Genomic DNA, 20,401 nt, shown 5'->3' with positions numbered 1-20,401 from the left:
GGATGGCAGTTTCCTTCCCTAAAGGACATGAGTGAGACAAAGGAGCTTTCTGACAATCTACAACATTACCATCACGAGACTGGACAGGAAGAGTTTCTTTGATCAAACTGACAAGCTGGGGAGGCCAATGACCAGTTTAGAGGAGCTCCAGCCGTAGCCAATGAGACATTACCGCTCAAAGCACTTCACCTCTCAAAGCAATGCTAGCACTGTTTGACAAGTGACTTCTAACTTCTTGGAAGGCATATTCAGCAGTAATCACCCATGGTCAACTTTCAACACAAAATGGGTGCAGCGAATGCAGCTCTAACTTTACCTCTACCGAGGGCCACAGGTAGAGGCAATACCACCCCCAAATGCTTCAGTAGCAACAGCAACAGCAGCAGCAATGTCAGCTGTTTCTCCCCCAACTCGTAGGCCTCCATATAACAGATAAAACGGGTCCCGAGATCCCCACTGGGAGGGAGGTGAAACAACCCCCACCACCCAGAAGAAGCATAGGTCAGCAGGTGAAGTATCAGTTCTCACTACATGACTGAACACAAATACTTCAGGAGGCTTAGGCTCGCACAGAATCTCAGATCCCATAGCAGAACCTCCAGGTGATAGGAAGAGACTCACCTCTCAAGTCTTCTGTCCATTATTGTGATTTCTCCAGCTCAAAAACATTGAACAAATGGACGCCTTTCATGATCCTCTCATTAGAAATGCTTTCTTTGACAGAGCAGCTCTATCATACCACCCGGCCAGTCTAACTGGTCAGGGAGCCAAGTGGTGGGATGACAATTAGCTTGCTTTGAGACAGAACGGTGGCTGAGTGCTCAGTTCAATGAATCAGGTTCCCAACCTGAAAATGCTGCTGCTGTTCAATGAGGGGCCAAGAAGAAAAGAGTCTGCCCATAGTATCCATCTTAAATAGTATATGCATTCAATGTTGATAATGATTTACCTACTACAGGGGAGGCCTAGTGGTATTATCACCAGACTATTAATCCAGACACCTAGGGGATCAAATCCTGCAAAGGCAGATTGTGGAATTTGAATTCAATAATATTCTGGGATGACCATGAAACTCTTGCTGATTGTCAAGAAAAACGCATGTGGATTGCTAACATCCTTTTGGAAGGGAAATCTGCCATCCTTACATGGCCTAGCCTACACGTGAATCCAGACTCTCAGTAAGGTGATTCACTCTCAACCACCCTCTGGGCATTTAGGGATGGTCAATAAATACAGACCTTTTAAAGTTTTGGCAAAGATCTGTAGCTCGGGTTGTGGATGAGGTTGTTGACTTTCTCGCCAAGCTGGCTTGTTCTTGTTCAGACGTTTCATCACCATGCTAGGTGACATCATCAGTGGAGCCTCTGATGAGGCGATGTTGTTCTATCCCGCTTGGAATTTATACTGTTCAGTCCGTTATGGTGAGTAACGTCATCTCCGGTTTTGATCTGTATGGGTTTGTATATGGGGTCCAGTACTCTATATAGTAGCCCAAGCCAAACGTAGACATGCATGGGAATTCCTAGAGGCATGGTTCTCCACCCGTAATGCAATCAACAAACATAGAGAATTGGGCCCCATGTACAAACCCCTACAGATCAAAACTGGAAATGACACAATTCACCACAATGGTCCAGACAGTATAAATTCCAAGTGAAGTCGAATAACATCACTTCATCGGAGGCCTCAATGATGATGTCAGCTGGCATGGTGATGAAACGTCAGAATGAGAACAAGCCAGCTCAGCGAACAAGTCAACATCCTCAAATACAGGCCTAGCCAGTGATGCCCATGTCTTGTGAATGAATCAAAGAAAGAAATAGATACCAAGTCATGAGAACACATCTTTGAGCAAATGTTTGTTATTTATAATTAAAATATAAGTTTCTTAAGTCACTCATGGGATGTGGGTGTCCCTAGCTAGCCAGCATTTATTGCCCATCCCTAACTGCCCAAAGGGCAGTTATGAGTCAATCACATTGCTGTGGGTCTGGAGTCACATGTAGGCCAGACTAGGTAAGACAATCAACAATGGTCATCATTAGACCCTTAATTCCAGATACTTTACTGAACTCAAATTCCACCATATATCATGGTGGGATTTGAACTCATTCCCCAAGACATTTGTTAAGTTTCTACCTTTTGTGTCTAGCAATAGTAGCAGTAAGCCATTGCCTCCCCATGCACATAAACTGAAAAAAAAGAGAAATAACTTATTAAAATTGATCCCACTAACCATGCCTATTCCACAGGAAAAGAGTGTGCAGTGCAGTGATCTCAGAAATTTGCTGAGAAGTACACATTTTAATAGCATCACCTGGAAGGTTGATGATGACTTGTGAACATTAATATCGGAATGTTTTCACCTCTCATATCTCATCTCCGGTCATAGACACTGGTCATTGGCACCATTTGCCAGCTGTAAGTGGCTGCTCATGTTAAGTATGGATGGTATACTTACTGGAGATTGCAGTCTAAAATTGCCAAATGAAAACTAAAGATAAGCAAAGGTAAGAAGTGATGCAGTACAGTTAGAAGTTGATGAATTCCAACTAACAACATCTTAAGAGAAGTGACAGAAGGGTTACTCTCTCAACAAGAGAAAAGTAAATTCTATCCCCAGGACTTTTGATAACTACATCTAGTCCTCTCACTCGGCTTTGTAATTTCCCTGCTTTACTGTTGATTGCAGTAACTTAAAGGAATATGTGAATTATGTAGCATTGGAAAGGAGAGAGAATAAAGTGAAAATAAACAGTAACAACAAATCAGACCAACCACACAAACCGAAAACTGACTGTTTTAGAGTCAAGAGTTCTTTGTGTATTATGTATGCTGTTTAAGCTCACGTAAGCACAGTTTTACCGCTGTTCTTCAGTACAAGAAGCTGTGTGCTGCAGAAATTATATAAGAGGTAGTCAATGAGACGTAAACTGCAGCAAACATGTCCAGCATTTATTTAAGGCACCAAGTAGTCACTAAAGACTTTGAAATAGTGAATGCCAGAACATTATTGCTTTTTGCTGATGAATTTCACTCTTGGAATCCATCATAAAAGACAGCAAAAGCCCCTTAAGTTAAAAGGAAAAGAAAGAACTTTAATCCACATGAAGGAAGATCAACCTGGGCAAACCCTTCAATGTTTACTACTTCTCCATTAAAAACCCCTATTAGAGAGTTAATCAATGCAGCAATATCATGAGATAACGAGGGCATCAAATTATGTACTTGAAGGAAAATACTTGAAATAATGGAAAGAATTAATGAAATGTTTCATCAGAAGTGCTTCACAAATGTGTGTGTTGACCAGAAATTCTAATTCCACAATCAAAAAAGGACGCAAAAGAGTGAAACTATTTCAAAGGAAATAAAATCTAATGTCTTAATCGTTGGCACTGCTGCCTTACAGTGCCAGGGACCGGGGTTCAATCCCACTCTCGGGCAACGTCTGTGTGGAGTTTGCACATTCTCCCCATTCCCTACAGGTGCCCTCGTTTCCTCCCACAGTCCAAAGATGTGCATAGGTGGACTGGCCATGCTAAATTGCCCATAGTGTCCAGTGATATGCAGGCTGGGTGGATTAGCAATGGGAAATGCAGGGTTACAGGGATAGAGTAGGTATGTGGGTCTGAGTGGGTTGCTTTTTGAAGGGTTGGTGTGGACTCAGTGAGCTGAATGGCCTACTTCCACACTGTAAGGATTCTATGAATAAGTGTTGTGTAAACTTTCAACATATTAATGCTGTTGTTAATAAACATGACAACCAGTACAAAAAGTGATGCACTGGCAATGGAAGTGCCAATGCAAATCCAATGTCCCATTTATGGAGGACTCAGTGAAAAGGATTGGCAGGAAGAGCAGAGATGAATCGAGGGATATGAAGACAGGTGCTGTTCCCAAACTGTTGCCATAGCCTACTGCTATGTTCATGACAAGTAAAATAATCCAACTGAACACAGTCACTTGGACTTGAATAATATCAGTAATAAAACCATGCATGGTTTGTGACTTGCAGTCTGCTTAACTGAGGCAGAAATGTGACATTGTTATCTTTCTTGGCTGAAGTAGAATAACAGGATCAATCAATGTAGTTTATGTCAACAAGTCAACCCCGTACCACTATCATCAACTTACTCAAACATCAACATAGCAATACATCGCAGATGATTGGCCATGCTAAATTGCCCATAGTGTCGAGTGATATGCAGGCTGGGGGATTGGTAATGGGAAATGCAGGGTTACAAGGACAGAGTAGGTGTGTACATCGCAGATGTTGGAGTGGGGACACAGGGTTTAGAAAACCAAACAGCGCTGGGTACAGGAATTTGGTGAGCAAAAGATCAGCTTAGATTCTAGCAGAAACTAGTTTCAGGTTTCACAAATCTATCTTTATGAAAAAACATATTTTAAACAACCTTCAAGGAATCCACAAGCTGAATTTTATGTAGTCATGGACACGTGCATAGACACATTGGGGTGGAGCATTTAACAATCAATGTGGCACCTTCAGTGCAGATAATTTCTCTCATATGTAACTTCACATAATTAAGATTGTAACTGTCTTATTGCAAGTTAGTTCCCTGTAAAGCAAAACTCAAGAGTACTCAGCCTATTACAATAGAAGTCATAACCCTCCAATTCCTAAGTTATACTATTTCCCAGTGTCAATAGGCTTGGTGAAAATATACAGACAACCTTGAATCAGGGAGTTGCAGGCTTCATAAGTCCTCAATGATATGGGTCAATAGACTAAGATGTTCTGCAGTAGTGGTACACATGCAATATTCCAGGATCATACAATATTGTCAGGGCATGCTACAATAGGACTATCAAGCATCTCTACACAAGGGATAATACACTTACTAAACAACACATTGTTCTGGGTGGTCAGGACAACATTGGAAGCATCTGAATCAGCTGTAACTGCTGCCACATCTACAGTATGTGGCAGTCCCACCTGCAGTGAGATTCCACATCCAACAAGTCCACCTATTCTGTTCATTATGGAGTCACTAACTGCAAGGCATTAGAAATAAAAATCACACCATTTGAACTGAGTACAGTGCTGAGCATTTCTATATAAATGCTTAAAATAAAGAATAACAGAAAAAGGCTGGAATAATTAATATGTGAGGATTAATGTAGTAATTGTGGGAGAAGGTGGTACAGAAGAAAATAAATCATGTCTGAATTGAAGTTTGTTTTTTTTTAAAATGAGTCACCTCTATTACTTTTATGGTACAGCTTGGATTAGTACCTGTGATATCAAATCTTCCTTTTCATACTGCAGATTCCGCAGTTACTTCCCATTATTATTCTCAGCCACCTGCTCTGCAACATCTTTGTGTTCTGTTGTTCTTTCTCTTTGACTCTTTTGTGAACTGGATGATATATAACTATCATATTTAAACCTTTGATACAATTTTACTGTACGACTCTCCTGATTAATCCGGATTTCGGAGTCTGTTTATTCTATGAACATCTTTGTTGCAGTATATGCTTTACTTGCATTATGTTCTGTCTGTATCTGTCACAAAGATATCATGACTGATGAGGTGCAGAGCGTAACCTTGGTTGCCTGGAAGCTAACCACATTTGATGGCATTCTTTTCTTTGAGTTTGGAGATTGTGTGCTAAGACTGCACGTCAAGATTTAAATATATAATCTAGGTTTACACTAAGACAGTGTACACTTTATATCAAAAGAGGCAATGCACCAAGGACAGAATTTACCTTTGCTCCTTCAGCCAGCACCAGCAGCGGATGAGCCCATGTCTTTGTCGGACAGGTCAGTGTAGCCATGTGGGTACTGAAGTGTATCAGCAATGTCCCTTGGGGTATTGATAGGGAATGAGAATCCAAGCCCAGTGCACAGAAGTAGTTACAAAACCAGGGCTACAGAATGGAGTAAATACTAAAATTTCAAGAAATCGAACACACCTGGGGTGCAAACAAGTTATAGCAGATGTCTGGCGATGATTGAGGTTAAAAACTGAAAGGACTGTGGATGCTGTAAATCAGGAGCAAAAACTGAAGTTGCTGGAAAAGCTCAGCAGGTCTGGCAGCATCTGTGAAGAAGAAAATCACAGTTAACGTTTCCAGTCTGGTGATACTTCCTCAGACGATTGAGGTTGTTGGATTGGAAATAAGAAACAGGGATACATCCAGTGGGGTAGAGAAGATTGGGTTTAGAATGATCCTGGTTAGTGGTGACTATTTCTGCTCTATTTGTTATGATTTTCACTTTTGATTGGTTGCTTAATTACAATAGGAATCATATGCAAACATTACTAGCCATAACTTACAACCTTATGTTTTCCATGCAAACATATTTGCATATTATTCACTCTAAATGTAGTGCATTCATAGCCAGCATTATTTGTGCTTTATTTACCTGTAACTGCAGAATAATTATTCCAGCTTCATTGTTTTCTGGTACAGAAACTACATAGGTTGGTTGTGAGAATACAGGGCTGTTATCATCAACATCAAGAACTCTGATTGGTATAGTCACAGTTGAGCGACGAGGATCCACTGCTCCATCTGAAGCCTCTACAAGTAGATCATACTTATCTTCTGTTTCTCTGTCCAAAGATGTCAATGTATAAATGCTCCCATTTGATGTGATTCTGAACAGGTTATTGAAGTTTGCTAAGCTGTATCGAATTTGCCCATTGACACCAGCATCTGGATCAGTAGCCTGAGAAGACATAACATAAGTGTGTTAATGTGGTCACAAATTTCTGAAAACATTTCAAAATGTACCTTACACATTTAGCAATATGACATTTAGTGCATCATATTTAAGGTCTTGGTTGTAAAAGCATTCATACTTATTCATACATTTTGAATCCAGATCAGTTATAGTAGCAATTTAAAACATTTTCAAAGCAGGATCACATCCTTATACTTGTCAAAGGTGCTACTTCTCAAAATGCAAGATATGAAAAGCCACATTCAGCACATTTTTCCCCTTGTTCAATAAGTAACAGGATTGCAGAGCAGGGAAAGGAGCCAAGACAACAGGGTGCAGAGCTAGATGAACACAGCAGGCCAAGCAGCAACATAGGAGCAGAAAGACTGTCGTTTCGGGCCTAGACCCTTCATCAGAAGTGGTGAATGAAGGGTCTGGGCCCAAAACGTCAGCCTTTCTGCTCCTCTGATGCTGCTTGGCCTGCTGTGTTCATCCAGCTCTGCACCTTGTTGTCTCGGATTCTCCAGCATCTGCAGTTCCTACTATCTCAGGGAAAGGAGCCATTTGTTTTGGTGAAAAGATTATACAGCACTTAAAGATTAAACAGAAGATGTCCAAAAAATCTTGCAAAAACAGAAATGCAACTCAGCTTCAACATTAGAAAAGTAAATCTACTATGCCAATGCAATACTTACAATATTTTAGTGATATGATCAATTCATGTCATTAATATCATCATCACACATTGATTATGATAAATCAGTTAGCCCTTATATTCACTTTGTATCTGTGCACCTTTACTCAACACACTTTTGTGAATATGGGGGTACAAACAGCATTATTCTATTAACAGCTAGCATGCAGCTATTGCTGCCTGCAATGATTGGCTGAATTCAAAGGAGACCAGAACACCAATACTCATTGTGAAAAATTACTAGGTAAAAATGAAGCAGAAGGAAACTAAAATGTAGAGCCTCAAACAAGAGTTGTTAGCTCTCTCAGTTGGATGTAAAGATCTTGTGGCTCTTTTCACAGATTAATCAGTACTTTAAAATGCACTGTAAATGAAGGGAAAAAAAAACCCAGCAAAGTTTGGTTCTTATTTAAAAATTCCATTGCACATGAAGTTCTTCCATCTAATCATTTCAAAGTAAGCATGATAGGAAAAAATTGTAACCCTGCTGAAAAGTTGAAAAAAAAAGTTGTCAGATATTTAAATATTTCCTTGGCATTCTGCAGCCTTGTTGAAGCAAAGACACAAATTACATAAAGGCACCGTGGCACATGTAGCTAGCATATTTAAAATAAAAAGGAGTGGGTGCAAAATCTTTTAAATATCCACTGATCCTGTTGTGTAAGGGCTTCAGGACAACAGATGAAACTTGAGATGATGTCAAGGTACTGCCCATCACTGAACATAGATAGCACAATCTTAGTTTCCTAATTTCTTAACATCCATTCCATATTTCACACCAGGGCAGATAATCCAAAAAGGCACCTTCACAGTTCTACGATGTTATTGAATGAAAGTTTCAACATAGACATAAAATTACTGCATCCCTTGATCCTTTTAAGTCCAAATACAGCTATTTAGATCATGTTTGATCTGATTTGCAATCTTCATTATCACTTTTGTTAGTCAGATACATTAGAGACATTTAAGCGACTCTTGGATAGGCACATGGATGATAGTAAAATGAAAGGTATGCAGGGTAATTTTGATCTTAGAGTAGGATAACAGGTGGGCACAACATCGTGGGCTGCAGGGCCTGTACTGTGCTGTACTGTTCTATGTTCTTTGTTATGGACCAGACCAAGTCCCATCAAAATATATTCAGGAAATAGTCTGGACCCTAACGTTTTCTTATTTTAAAGTTAAGTGTAAAGAGTTGCATTCCAGATGTAATTCCATCGGTCAAACCATCAACTTTAAGCAAAACACACTTTATCTTTACACTACAGTTAAAATACAGACAAAATAAAAATAAAAGAATTGGCTTAACTGTAACTCTATTGAAATGTTCAACAAAGTTACATACATATAATATTTATTAACTCTTCTAACATAGTAACATCACATAAACACATCCTTAGCAATGGCAAATTCAGTAAAATAGATTGTCTCACATGCAATTCCAGCAGAGGAAGAGAACCTCAAATTTTGGCTTTAACAAAGAGAGGAATAAGAGATTCCGTACTGAGCTTCAAGACCCCAGCAAATGCAGAAAGCTAAAGCTGAAAATTCTGGTTCTGTGGGAGATTGACCCCACCCATTCAGTCTGCTTCTGTTGTTCCAACTTTAAAAGAAAGCCCCAGGGCCTCACAAACTGTTTACTTTCTTGGATTTGAGCAGACTGCTCGCTACCTCTGTCCCAACCTTTCTTTATGAAAATAACCAGGACAAAGTACACTTCTTAAAGCCATAGAATCGTCACATTTCAATGGAAGGCTCAGGGACTGAAACAGTGGCCATTAATTGAGGCTAATATTTTCATGCCTGTAGTAATTTGGTTCTAGGTTGACAAATATTGATCATTGATTGCATTGCTGTTTTCCGTATCACAAATAGTTGTCTTGGCATTTTATTCTACATTCACAAGAATTGACATAGCGGCAAGTTGACCATTCTTATATCTGTAACTTGAGTCTTAGAAACTAATTTTCTCATAGTCAAAAATCAGCTTGATTGAAGCTAAGACGCATCTGATGTGGAATATTTAAAAGGGAGTGATTTCATGGTTCACCAAATAACATTTCTCTGTTTGAAACTGTCTTTTGGCTATAATTCAATACCTGCTTTGGAATATTGGTCAGTTACTACACTGAAATATATGAATAACATTCAGCCATTAATGCTAAATATGCTGAAGTGAAAGTATTATTGCATAAATTCTCAGCATTCTCCTGAGGTTTTGTACATTAATGGATGCGTACATATAATGATGCCTTTCTGTTACAGAACATATTAGGGTTTTATTTAGCCTAAGTAACAGAAACTTTGGTGTCTTGGAATTTTTAAGGCAGCAACTTTTTTTGGTAACTGTTGATGTGAAAAGGAAACATTGATTATTTTCTTTCCCTGGAGATCTTAATGCTTCAGACAAATATGTTTTACATATTAATTTTTTTGTTATTCAAAACTTTATGTTATTTTGTTTTGTTCACCTTGGTATGCAGGGTCAACCATGGTGCACTTTCCAACCAATGACCTGTGAAAGTGATGTGTCTCCCTCACACACGCCTTTTGTATAACTATTTCATTCTCACATCTATTTTTTAATATTAAGATTCATTGTTTGGTTCAGACCAACAAACGTAGCCCTTTTTTGAATTTTTTTCGTGTCGGGTTTTGTGCTTTTCATAGTCATGTTTCCAACATTTTGTTATTATTTATTTTAATTATTTATTTGAATTAGATTCCACTTTATTAAAGGGAAATTCTTTTTCTAATTTGTACCTCAGTAAAATAAGAATCCAGTCAAACAATTCTTTTAATCAAACCAAAATCAGCTTTGTTTGCTTACCAAGATTCTATGATAGATAATTCCACAAAAATTGTTACTTTCAGTGTTTATGTCCTTCTTCCCTGTTACACAGTTTGAAAGAGTGGGAAGTCTATGCAGACCGATGTTGGGATTGGAACACAGTCCAGAACCAAAAAATCTTCATCCATTTTGGCTTTTTGCACTTTGTCTAAGGTCTTAGGGTCAAACTTGCAAAGAAAAGCCAGGTAGCATCAGCACTTTGGGTCACAGTGGAAGTGCTTTAGGACTAATCATCAACCTATTCAACTCTTCAAAAAAAAACACTGATTTAAGATGTATTATTTATCTTATATAATAGGAGACAAGCCTTGTAGTTTTCTTTTTGACCTTCTTTATTCTGTGTTTTGGGCTTCCATGTATCGACTCTGTAAATCTCTATTCCCTGTGCCTTTGGGAGTATCTAAAATACCTTTCTTAACTGGGCAGACTTTTGGCAATGTGGTCAGGATTACAAAAATAACTATTAAGAAAAATACTTAACAACAAATGAACAGCTTAATAATGAACGGTACATACACAGTCAATGTAGAAATATTTCTGAATATTTGAAAGGAAAATAATAAATGGTAGCAATCAAGATGTAAAGCTATTCTCTTGTAAAAAAAATCAGTTTTCTTTCACTTTTTTTCTTATCACTGTGAGAGTTCACATAGTCTGATCTCTATAGTTTAGTTCTGGTCAAGGAAACAAAGTTCTTGCAGCTTCTGTGATTGGGCAGGGTACAGGTTTATTGAAAATTTAGAACCTAAATTATCTCTGTTTGCTCGTGGACTAATGTTTATCATAGTTATAGGCTTTGGTCCTTGTTAGTAATTACGAAGGACTCTGAATTCCTGCACCTACAGGGTCTGGCCAATCCAATCCTTAGGCCGACTTGTTCAGCTGAAAAGTTAAGTACATCAAGCTTCAGCTGTTGCCAACTGAGAATGGAACATTTCAGTTTCAGTTAACACCCTCTCATCCAAGTGCAGAAATTGATTCTAATTTAGAAATCCTTTAGGTTCTAGGAGATGGGTGAGGGCAAGTACCGTGAGATCTTGAGAGTAACTTCATCTCCAGATTTTAGAGCCTTTGCAGCGAGGCAAGACTCATTGTTGGAGTTATGGGGTCACTTGCCCACTCAGCCTGTTGCCATAAAAATATAAGCCTCAATTAAAAATAAACACATTTGATCCCAACTTTATATTTACCTACTTGGCATAGTCTGGATTGGAGGGTTGGGCACTTAATATGAGGGAAGTCAGATACTCTTTCGCACAGAGTTCAGATAGTAACATATACTTCAAAACACATGAAAGGCGAACACCTGTCTTGATTATATTTAAACATGCAAGATCACACCTGGTCATGTCAGGAGAACCTAATCTGCATTTCAAGGATGATCTCCTGACTGACCAAAAGAATCCAACCAACAAATTTTTTTTATGATTTTACGTATACCTTTCTTTAGGAGAAAGGAGTAGCTGAAATCTTCCCCAAGATCTCACAAGGAGTTGTTGACCACCTTAATCCCAGCCAAAGACTCCCTCACCAGCTAAGTGATTGCAGACCAACAGTCCCAATCATGCCAACTGGACAAGTGTAGGTTTGACCAGTTCAGGTGGGTCATGACGTAAATTTATGGTAATGATTTATTGAATGTTCCCAGATTTGGCACCCACGCTGAAACTCATAAACAACTTAACCAGAACCCCTTTATAATTCGGATCATTTTTAATCAGTGCCAATGCTTCTTATACCTTTTACAACATTATTACAAAAATATGGATACTGGAAATGCAAGTATACAATTTAGGAGCAGTAGTAGGCCATTTGCCTCTTGACCCTGCTCCACCACTCGATATGATCATAGCTAATTTATTAGTGTTTTGAACTCCATATTCCCATCTATGCCGAATAACCTTTGATTCCACTGCCAAACAAGAATTTGTTGGCTGCTGTCTTAAAAATATTCAACGACTCCACTTCCTGAGGCAGAAAGTACCAAAGGTGAACTATGCTGAAACAGAAGAAAAGTCTGTTCTTTTCTGCCTTAAAAGGGCAGCTCCTAATTTTTAAACTATGTCCCCACAGAAACCAATGGAAATACTCAACAGGCAGGTGTTTCAATGCTTTCTGTTTTTATTTCTTTTGCCACATTGACAAACCTCTAATAGGGAACTACTCTTTTTTTTTTAGGAGGTGCAACTGATGTTTTGAAAAAAATTGCAACACATATTCCACAGTAGTCATTTTACACTGTGTACTGCATTGATTTTGACAATTCATTTCAGTTTACCCTGCAAGGTACCAGCAGAAGTGTCCAATCATCGGAAATATTGTTCAACACACGCCAAAATCTCATCAACTTAGAATCTTTCCTACTGGGTTGAAGATCTGTTGTGTTAGAGCAAACAATTCATCTTGAAAAAGTCAACTTTGTATTCTTTCATCACTGTAGAACAGTTTATAAATGCTGAACTCCCTCAAACATTGTACATTTTGAGGTTGCTTAGAAAATGGCCAGTTGTAGTGGTTGTAACAAGGTCAGTCAGGTGGACCTCACAGAATACGAGTTCCCTGATTGGGGCTGTTAACCTGGTCCAATCAGGAAGCCTGGCTGGCTGATAAAAACAGGAGGGTCAGACATCCTGTTCACTCTGAGAGCTGGCTAAGGGAGCTGGATCAGTGTCAAAGACTTTCCACGTGTAAATAAAGGGTGACTTAGCAAGGGGATACCAGCCTTGGTGGAGTCATTTCAGCAATAAACAAAGCTGATGGCCCCATGCAGTACTGAGGGATTGCTTCCCTCTTTGAGGGGGTCATCTTTTGGAAGAGATTTTAAACCAAAGCTATATTTACCTGCTCCTTTCGATGTAAAAATTCTCACGCTATTATTTTAAAAATAGCTGGGGAGTTCTCCATGGTGTCTCAGCTAAAATTTAACAATGTCCTGAGCAATGTTTATCACTCAATCAGCATTACAAACATTGATTATCTGCTCATTACCACATTGCTATTGTGAGACGTTGTATTATAACTCTCTTTATTAACTCACTCACAAGCACACTATATTGACTGTACCATGTTTCCGTTCACTCATTCATAAAACTGCATTTTTGTACTACATTTTACTCTTACAAGATAAGCTAAATTTCCAACTCATTACTGCTTAACGACCCCATGCTACAAGCAGTGTTTTGACCTGTTTCTGTATCAAAGGTTACCCCAGAATAAGTGTTAATACTGTAACTATTCAGAACAATGCAATCGCCACCATCATGTCTCCATAATTCACTCAAAACTATGGAAATATTATAATATTAATTAGCCCTTAGCAAGTGTCTCTAGGGTCATGAATAGGTTTCAGAACATCAAACAGTTTCCTCACTTGTATGTACTTTTTAAATACATATTAAATAGGGCCACTACCCCATTTAAGAAACTTACTATCAAAACAGTGCCTCTGTGAAACTGCATGAATGAATGTGTAAGAACTGTCAAAACTGGCAGTAGTAAATGACATAACACAGCAGGCCAAGCAGATGCTGCTTCATCCAGCTCTACACCTTGTTATCTCAGATTCTCCAGCATCTGCAGTTCCTACTATCTCTGAAATAGTAAATGACATCTCATGACCCAACTGTGGGAGATCAGTTTAATATCCTCTATACTTTTATTTAGTATACATATAATTTCTCATTTATTTAGATCATACAGGTCTAGTATTTTTACTGACTGTAAAGACAAAATTATGTAAGCTCGGACCGGTCAGACATTCTAATCCCTTCAGGAGTAACAGCCAGCATTTAGCAAGTGCTTAAATCATCTCTTGCTTCCCCAGGACAGATGTCATACAATAGATACAACTACGTGACACCATAGTGCTAAAATTTTAATACATGTAAAAACTGTGAATAGAAGAGGCTACCGTAAAACTGTACTTGGGATTCCATCACTGCCTTGAACTGTGCTACTGCAGATGTTCAACGAAGAGGCTATTTTCACCACTCACCAATCTCAGTCATTACTGGACACAATCCAACACTATTTATGGTAGTTTGCTGTGCATACTTTGGCTGTTTTGTGCCCTACATTCTTACATCAGTTATACTTTAAGAGGTACTTCTTTGGGTATAAAGTGCTTTAGCATGATTAGTAGTCATGAAAAATGCCAAATGACAAAACACCTTTTGTCTGTCTTTCTGTAAAATAATCAATGAAAGTTTACTTTCAGGGAATGGTTCACAACTGATAAAAGTGGACCTAGTGTTTTATGTTCATCTACAGTGAAAAGAAAGTACTAGGGCAATGGAGCAGTGAACAGGAAAAGTTCATTCAGCTCTTTGTCCATGCACACCATTCAGACTGTGGCTGATCGGCACCTCATCTCCATTTACTTGTCATAGCTCCGTACCCTTTAGTGCCATTATCATAGCTTTCCCTCAGTGATACAAGTGAATTGAACTCAAGGGTTGCCTGCTGTTGGAACCTGATTTCATTCATTGAGACTGAAAGTGATTGCATTTGTCACTTTAAATCCTTCATAATGTGTAATCAAGGTATGATTTGTGTATCCACAGTGAATCATCGAATCCCTACAGTGTGGAAACAGTCTCTTCGGCCCAACAAGTCCACACCAACCCTTGGAGAGCCCACCCAGACCTACCTGCCTATAACCCACCTAATCTACACATCCCTGAACACTACAGGCAATTTAGCATGGCCAATCCACCGAGCCTGCACATCTTTGGACTGCAGGAGGAAACCGGAGCACTTGGAAGAAACCCAATCAGACATGGGGAGAATGTGCAAACTCCACACAGACAGTCACCCAAGGGTGGAATCGAACCCAGGGTCCCTGGTGCTGAGAGGCATCAATGCTAACCACTGAGCCACCATGCTGCCCAGTTGAGACACTATTCCTAAAGAGAGGTAGGACCAATTTGGAGGGTGATGTACTAGTGCTACTGGGGAGGGCCTAACCTAACTTGGGAGGAGTATAGGAACCAGGTGGTAATACAAATGTGAAGAATACTGTGAGAAACAGCTAACATTAGAAAAGAGTGAGGTATTAAGTGTGTTCAGGCTAATAGGGAAAATAATAAAGTCTATTGTGATGCATGTGATAAATAATATTTGCTAAAGTACAGGCTCAGATAGCCACATGGAAATATGATGTTGTGGCGAAAGCAGTGACTGTGTTCAAAGAAAGACAGGACTTGATATTGAATATTCCTGGATGCAAATGCTCGGGTTTTCATTACCAAGACAGGTAGCTAGAGTTGGGAAGTTTCCAAACTCAGCAGACCTGACTCAGTTTAAACGGTCTTAATTCAGACAATTTCCACTCCAGACATTTGAATGTGGTTTGGAATCAGATCTGACCCTGGAAGCTAATCCGAGACAGAAAATGTTGATGCAGACTCAAAAGAAGCCTAACTTGGCTCTTTGAGACCTTGTATCAGTCATAAAAAAAAGGTTCAGCACCCCTGGCCTTCACCCTACAAACTCTCTCACATGTCCAAGCTCTTCACCCCTTACAGCCATTCCTCATTGCTCTTCGTTACCTTCTTCCCAACTCATGACCATTCCATGCCCATTCACCAAGTATATAATCAATGAGCCATGTAATAACAAATACAAGGGTGGAACCATATAATAGTCTCAAACAAACAGACCATTAATGCATTGATAACAAGATTAAAATAGTTCACACCTCTTTGTCTTAACCAAATAGACAGTGGGATATTGATGAAAGAATCACAGAATCTCCACAGTATGGAAAGACCCCATCATATCTGCACTACCCTCCAAAGAGCATCCCACCCAAACTCAGCCCTCTACCCTTTCCCCGTAACTCTGCATGTACCACAGCTAATCCACTTAACCTGGGCGGCACGATGGCTCAGTGTTTAGCACTGGTGCCTCACAGCACCAGGGACCCGGGTTCAATTCCACCCTCAGGCAACTGTCTGTGTGGAGTTTGCACGTTCTCCCCATGTCTACGTGGGTTTCCTCTGAGTGCTCTGGTTTCCTCCCACAGTGCAAAAATGCGCAGGCTAGGTGGATTGGCCATGCTAAATTGCCTGTGGTGTTCAGGGGTGTGTAGGTTAGGTGGGTTATGTGAGATGGGTCTGGGTGGGATGCTCCAAGGTTTGGTGTGGACTTGTTGGGTCTAAGGGCCTGTTTCCACACTGTAGGGATTCTATGCACATCTTTAGACAGTGGGAGGAAATGTGAGCACCCAGAGAAACCCACACAGACAGAGGGAGAACATGCAAACTCCACACAGACAATCACCCCAGGCTGGAATTGAACCTGGATCCCTGGCACTGTGACATAGAAGTGCTAACCACTGAGTCACCATGCTGCCCAAGAGATCACAGAAAGAGCAACTTATTATAATATTTTAAGTATGTCAATCTGGCAAAGTTAACAATTCATATGTCAAAATCAAATCCTGGTTGAGATCATGCTTTCATTATGCTGGGATCTCTTCTTAGATTTCAGGGTAGTGGCAAAGGACTGGAAAATTGTCAAAGTTACCCTTGTTCAAAAAGAGATGTAATTACCAACCCAGCAACTATAGGCCAATCAATCAGCTTAACCTCAATGTATGGGGGCAGAGAAATTTGAGAACCAATTATTCAGGAGAAAACTAGTAGTTATTTGGACATATGTGGATTGTTTAAGGAAAATCAGTGGGGATTTGTTAAGGGCAAATTGTGTTTCACTAACACGATGAGGGGAACACGCTAAGGTGCTGTACCTGGACTGCTTCACAACAGACCTGCAAGCAAATTTAGGGATCATGGAGTAAGAGGGACAGGAGCAACATTGATGTGAAATTGACTAACTGACAGGAAACAAAGGGTGAATGTATCTTTGGACAAAAGGAAGATTTATCAGAGAGTTCCGAGGAAGTCCTCGTGAGGAATCCTGCTTTTCCTGGTATTTATTAATAACCTAGACCTTTGTGTAAAGGGCATGATTTACAAATTTGCAGATGTTTTGAAACCTAGAAATATTGCTTGCTCTGGTCTCTTGCTGAAATATATTAATGGGGAGATGTAAAGGCCCAAAAGGGTACATGTAATGCTCTAAGATCTATCTTCTGATCTTAACAAGAATACTTATCTCCACATTTCTTTTGCAGTTAACTTGCAGTATTTCTTTTAGCTCAGGGCAGCATGGTGGTTAGCACTGCCGTCTCACAGCGCCAGGGACCTGAGTTCAATTCCACCCTCAGGTGACTGCCTGTGAGGAGTTTGCATGTTCTACTCGTGTCTGCGTGAATTTCCTCTGGGTGCTCCGGTTTCTTCCCACAGTCTAAAGGTGTGGAGGTTAGGTGGATTGGTCATTCTAAATTGCCCATAGAGTCTAGAAATGTGCAGGCTAGGTGGGTTAGCCATGGGAAATGCAGGGTTATAGGGCTAGGGTAGAGATGGGTGGGATGCTCTTTGAAGAGTCAATGTGTATTCAATGGGCCAAGTGCCTGCTCCTACACTGTGGGGATTCCTTGATTCTATAGTATCTTGGTAGACTGTTCAGAAATTTCTACACAGAATGAATAGTAGCAAAAATAAGGAGGCGATGGCCTAGTTGTATTATCACTGGACTGTTAATCTAGAGACCCAGGTAATGTTCTGGGCACCAGGCTTCAAATCCCACCATGGCAGATACCGGAATTTAAATTCAATAAAATATCTGGATTTAAGAATCTAATGATGGCCATGAATCCATTGCCGATTGTCGGAAAAAACGATCTGGTTCACTAATGTCCTTGAGGGAGGGGAAACTGCCATCCTTACCTGGTCTGGCCTACATGTGACTCCAGACCCACAGCAATGTGGTTGACTCTGAACTGCACTGTGGGTAATTAGTGATGGGCAATAAATGCTGCCTGGCCAACGATGCCTTCATGCCATTAATGAATAAAAAAACGAATGAAATGACTAAATGGGGAGAAATGATAAACAGAATAAGACAATAAATATTGAAAGAGAAGGAATGAAATCCAAAGAAAAAGCTAAGCAGAGAGTAAATAACTCAGAGAAGATTGTGATAAAGTGTAAAATGTAAGTTGTAAAGGGAAAAATAAGCATTGTAAATACCACTTAAAATGTACTTAGTTAATATTGTTCAATTTAAAAATGAGTATCACATTTCACTTCAATTTATTCAGAAATTGAACCCCACAATCCAAAATATACGGATTTAAATGGTCGCTAATTTAATCAAGGTTTCAAGCCATTTGTTAAAAACCCTACATCATCATTTCCGCATTCTATGATTGTACTTTCAAAGTTTTAACTTCCAGCGAAAGCCTCCCTGTTGGTGAGGACAAGACCAAAAATGAAGGCTTTGGTATCTCCACCCACACACCTGCCTAATGAGGTCTGTACAGAGAACACAGCCAAGGAATTTTGGAATTCATATTTAACAGATTAAAATGCAATATGCAATTTTTGCCATCTGTTCTCTGAAAGACTGAGCAAGATTCTGTGTTTTTATCTAAACTTGCTACATCTAAATGGCATGAATAGTGACACTTAATTAGAAACTGATTTTACCCAGATGAGTCTCTGTGCTGGGTTTACCCACAGTGGAGTAAATTTTATTTTTATTTCTCACATATAAATTATGCAGATTGATAATTATAAAGTTCATTGTGTGGTGCTGTAAATGAAAATGAAATAATCCCAGTATTGATGCAATAACGCTCCGTTTTTTTCAACGTTCCCATTTTAAAATTTGAACATCGAACAAATAAGACCATTTGGCCCAAAATCAGTTTGGAATTTCTCAGGGAGATGAAAATACCTCAAGAAAGATGTCTCAAATAAATAATTTTGCATCATCTACAATTCACTATTTCAAAATTTAGATAATGCAGCAAATGAGACAATAAAGCTTGTCTCCTTTCACCATTCTAAAAGCTACACCTGATGGAAACTTTGATAGGGAAAGATAACAGACCATGTTGTTGCGTAGGACTCAATTCTTGTTCCAAAATACAACAATTGCTCTTACCAATGAGTGTTGGACTGTGTACATAACATAAGGAGGCGCATGGAGGGTGAATGGAAATCATGAGATGTACTCTGAACTAGCTGCAACAATTTAGGAGCAAATTACTGCAGATGCTGGAATCTATACTGTAAACAAAAAATGCTGGAGATCACAATGGGTCAGGCAACATCCTTGGACAGAAAGCAAGCTAATGCTTCCAGTCGCAATCATTTAAACTGTACTACCAACATCCTGTCTTCCCCAACACTCCAACATCCACCACCCCGACTACTGCAAAAATGCTGTCCTTTCCACACTTAATGTCAGCTCTCGATGAAGAGTCATCTAGACTCAAAACGTTAGCTAGCTTTCTCTCCATGGATGCTGCCTGACCTGCTGTGACTTCCAGGACTTTTGTTTTCAGCAGCTGTAACAATGGACTGACTATCAGTGTGACACAGGATATACATTTGGTTTGCAGCTGCAAGCTATGTTGAACTTGAAGGAAGGCAGTTCCACAATGAAGCTGGGATAAAATGGGATCATACATGGTTGATAATGAGAGAATTTAGTAGCTTTGCAACACTTGCTTTATGTATTCATTCATTTAAATATGGCAAAATGCAATGTTAGTATGCAGTAATCATGAGTTAAATTCACTGAGTTAATTTTCCTCTGCAAAGCATATCTGTCATATTTGAAAGTACTTCTATTCACAACGTTTGTTCACAAATCTTAACTAAATCCCCTTGACTGTTGAAATTCCATAGTACAATATTTAGAACATATTGATTAATGTGCTTCAATTAAAGAGTTCTTTGTATGTTATTTTAATAAAATAAAATGTACTAAAAGAGTAAGTAGAAAGTATTTATACAATTGCATTAACTACGTAACAAATCTCTCACCATGAAAATTCAGCCTACTAGAGATTGCATGCAGTATTACATACATATTTGTTGCAGACTACATCATCCCATTTTGATCACAAGTGAAATAAAAATTTTTCTGCAGAAGTTATAGAGGAGGAGCTTTGCAAACTAGTTTTAATCATTTCAAAGATAGTAGGAACTGTCGGTGCTGGAGAATCTGAGATAACAAGGCGTAGAGCTGGATGAACACAGCAGGCCAAGCAGCATCAGAGGAGCAGGAAAGCTGACGTTTCGGG

At 39.3% G+C, this 20,401-nt stretch overlaps 1 protein-coding gene across 1 annotated transcript in view; it reads right to left on the bottom strand.

The window, feature by feature from the left end:
- pcdh15b (protocadherin-related 15b) overlaps positions 1 to 20,401 on the bottom strand; it is a 606,743-nt gene that overhangs the window by 276,060 nt on the left and 310,282 nt on the right. Inside the window, exon 23 of the mRNA XM_048609162.1 lies at positions 6,395 to 6,700. Coding sequence (XP_048465119.1) covers positions 6,395 to 6,700 — 306 coding nt within the window. The remainder of the gene's footprint in view (positions 1 to 6,394; positions 6,701 to 20,401) is intronic.

The sequence above is a fragment of the Rhincodon typus genome, chromosome 20 (genome assembly GCF_021869965.1).
Source record: "Rhincodon typus isolate 14 chromosome 20, sRhiTyp1.1, whole genome shotgun sequence".
Classification (NCBI taxonomy): Eukaryota; Metazoa; Chordata; class Chondrichthyes; order Orectolobiformes; family Rhincodontidae; genus Rhincodon; species Rhincodon typus.
The sequence above is the reverse complement of the archived record's forward strand: the minus strand, read 5'-3'. Positions and strand labels throughout refer to the sequence as shown.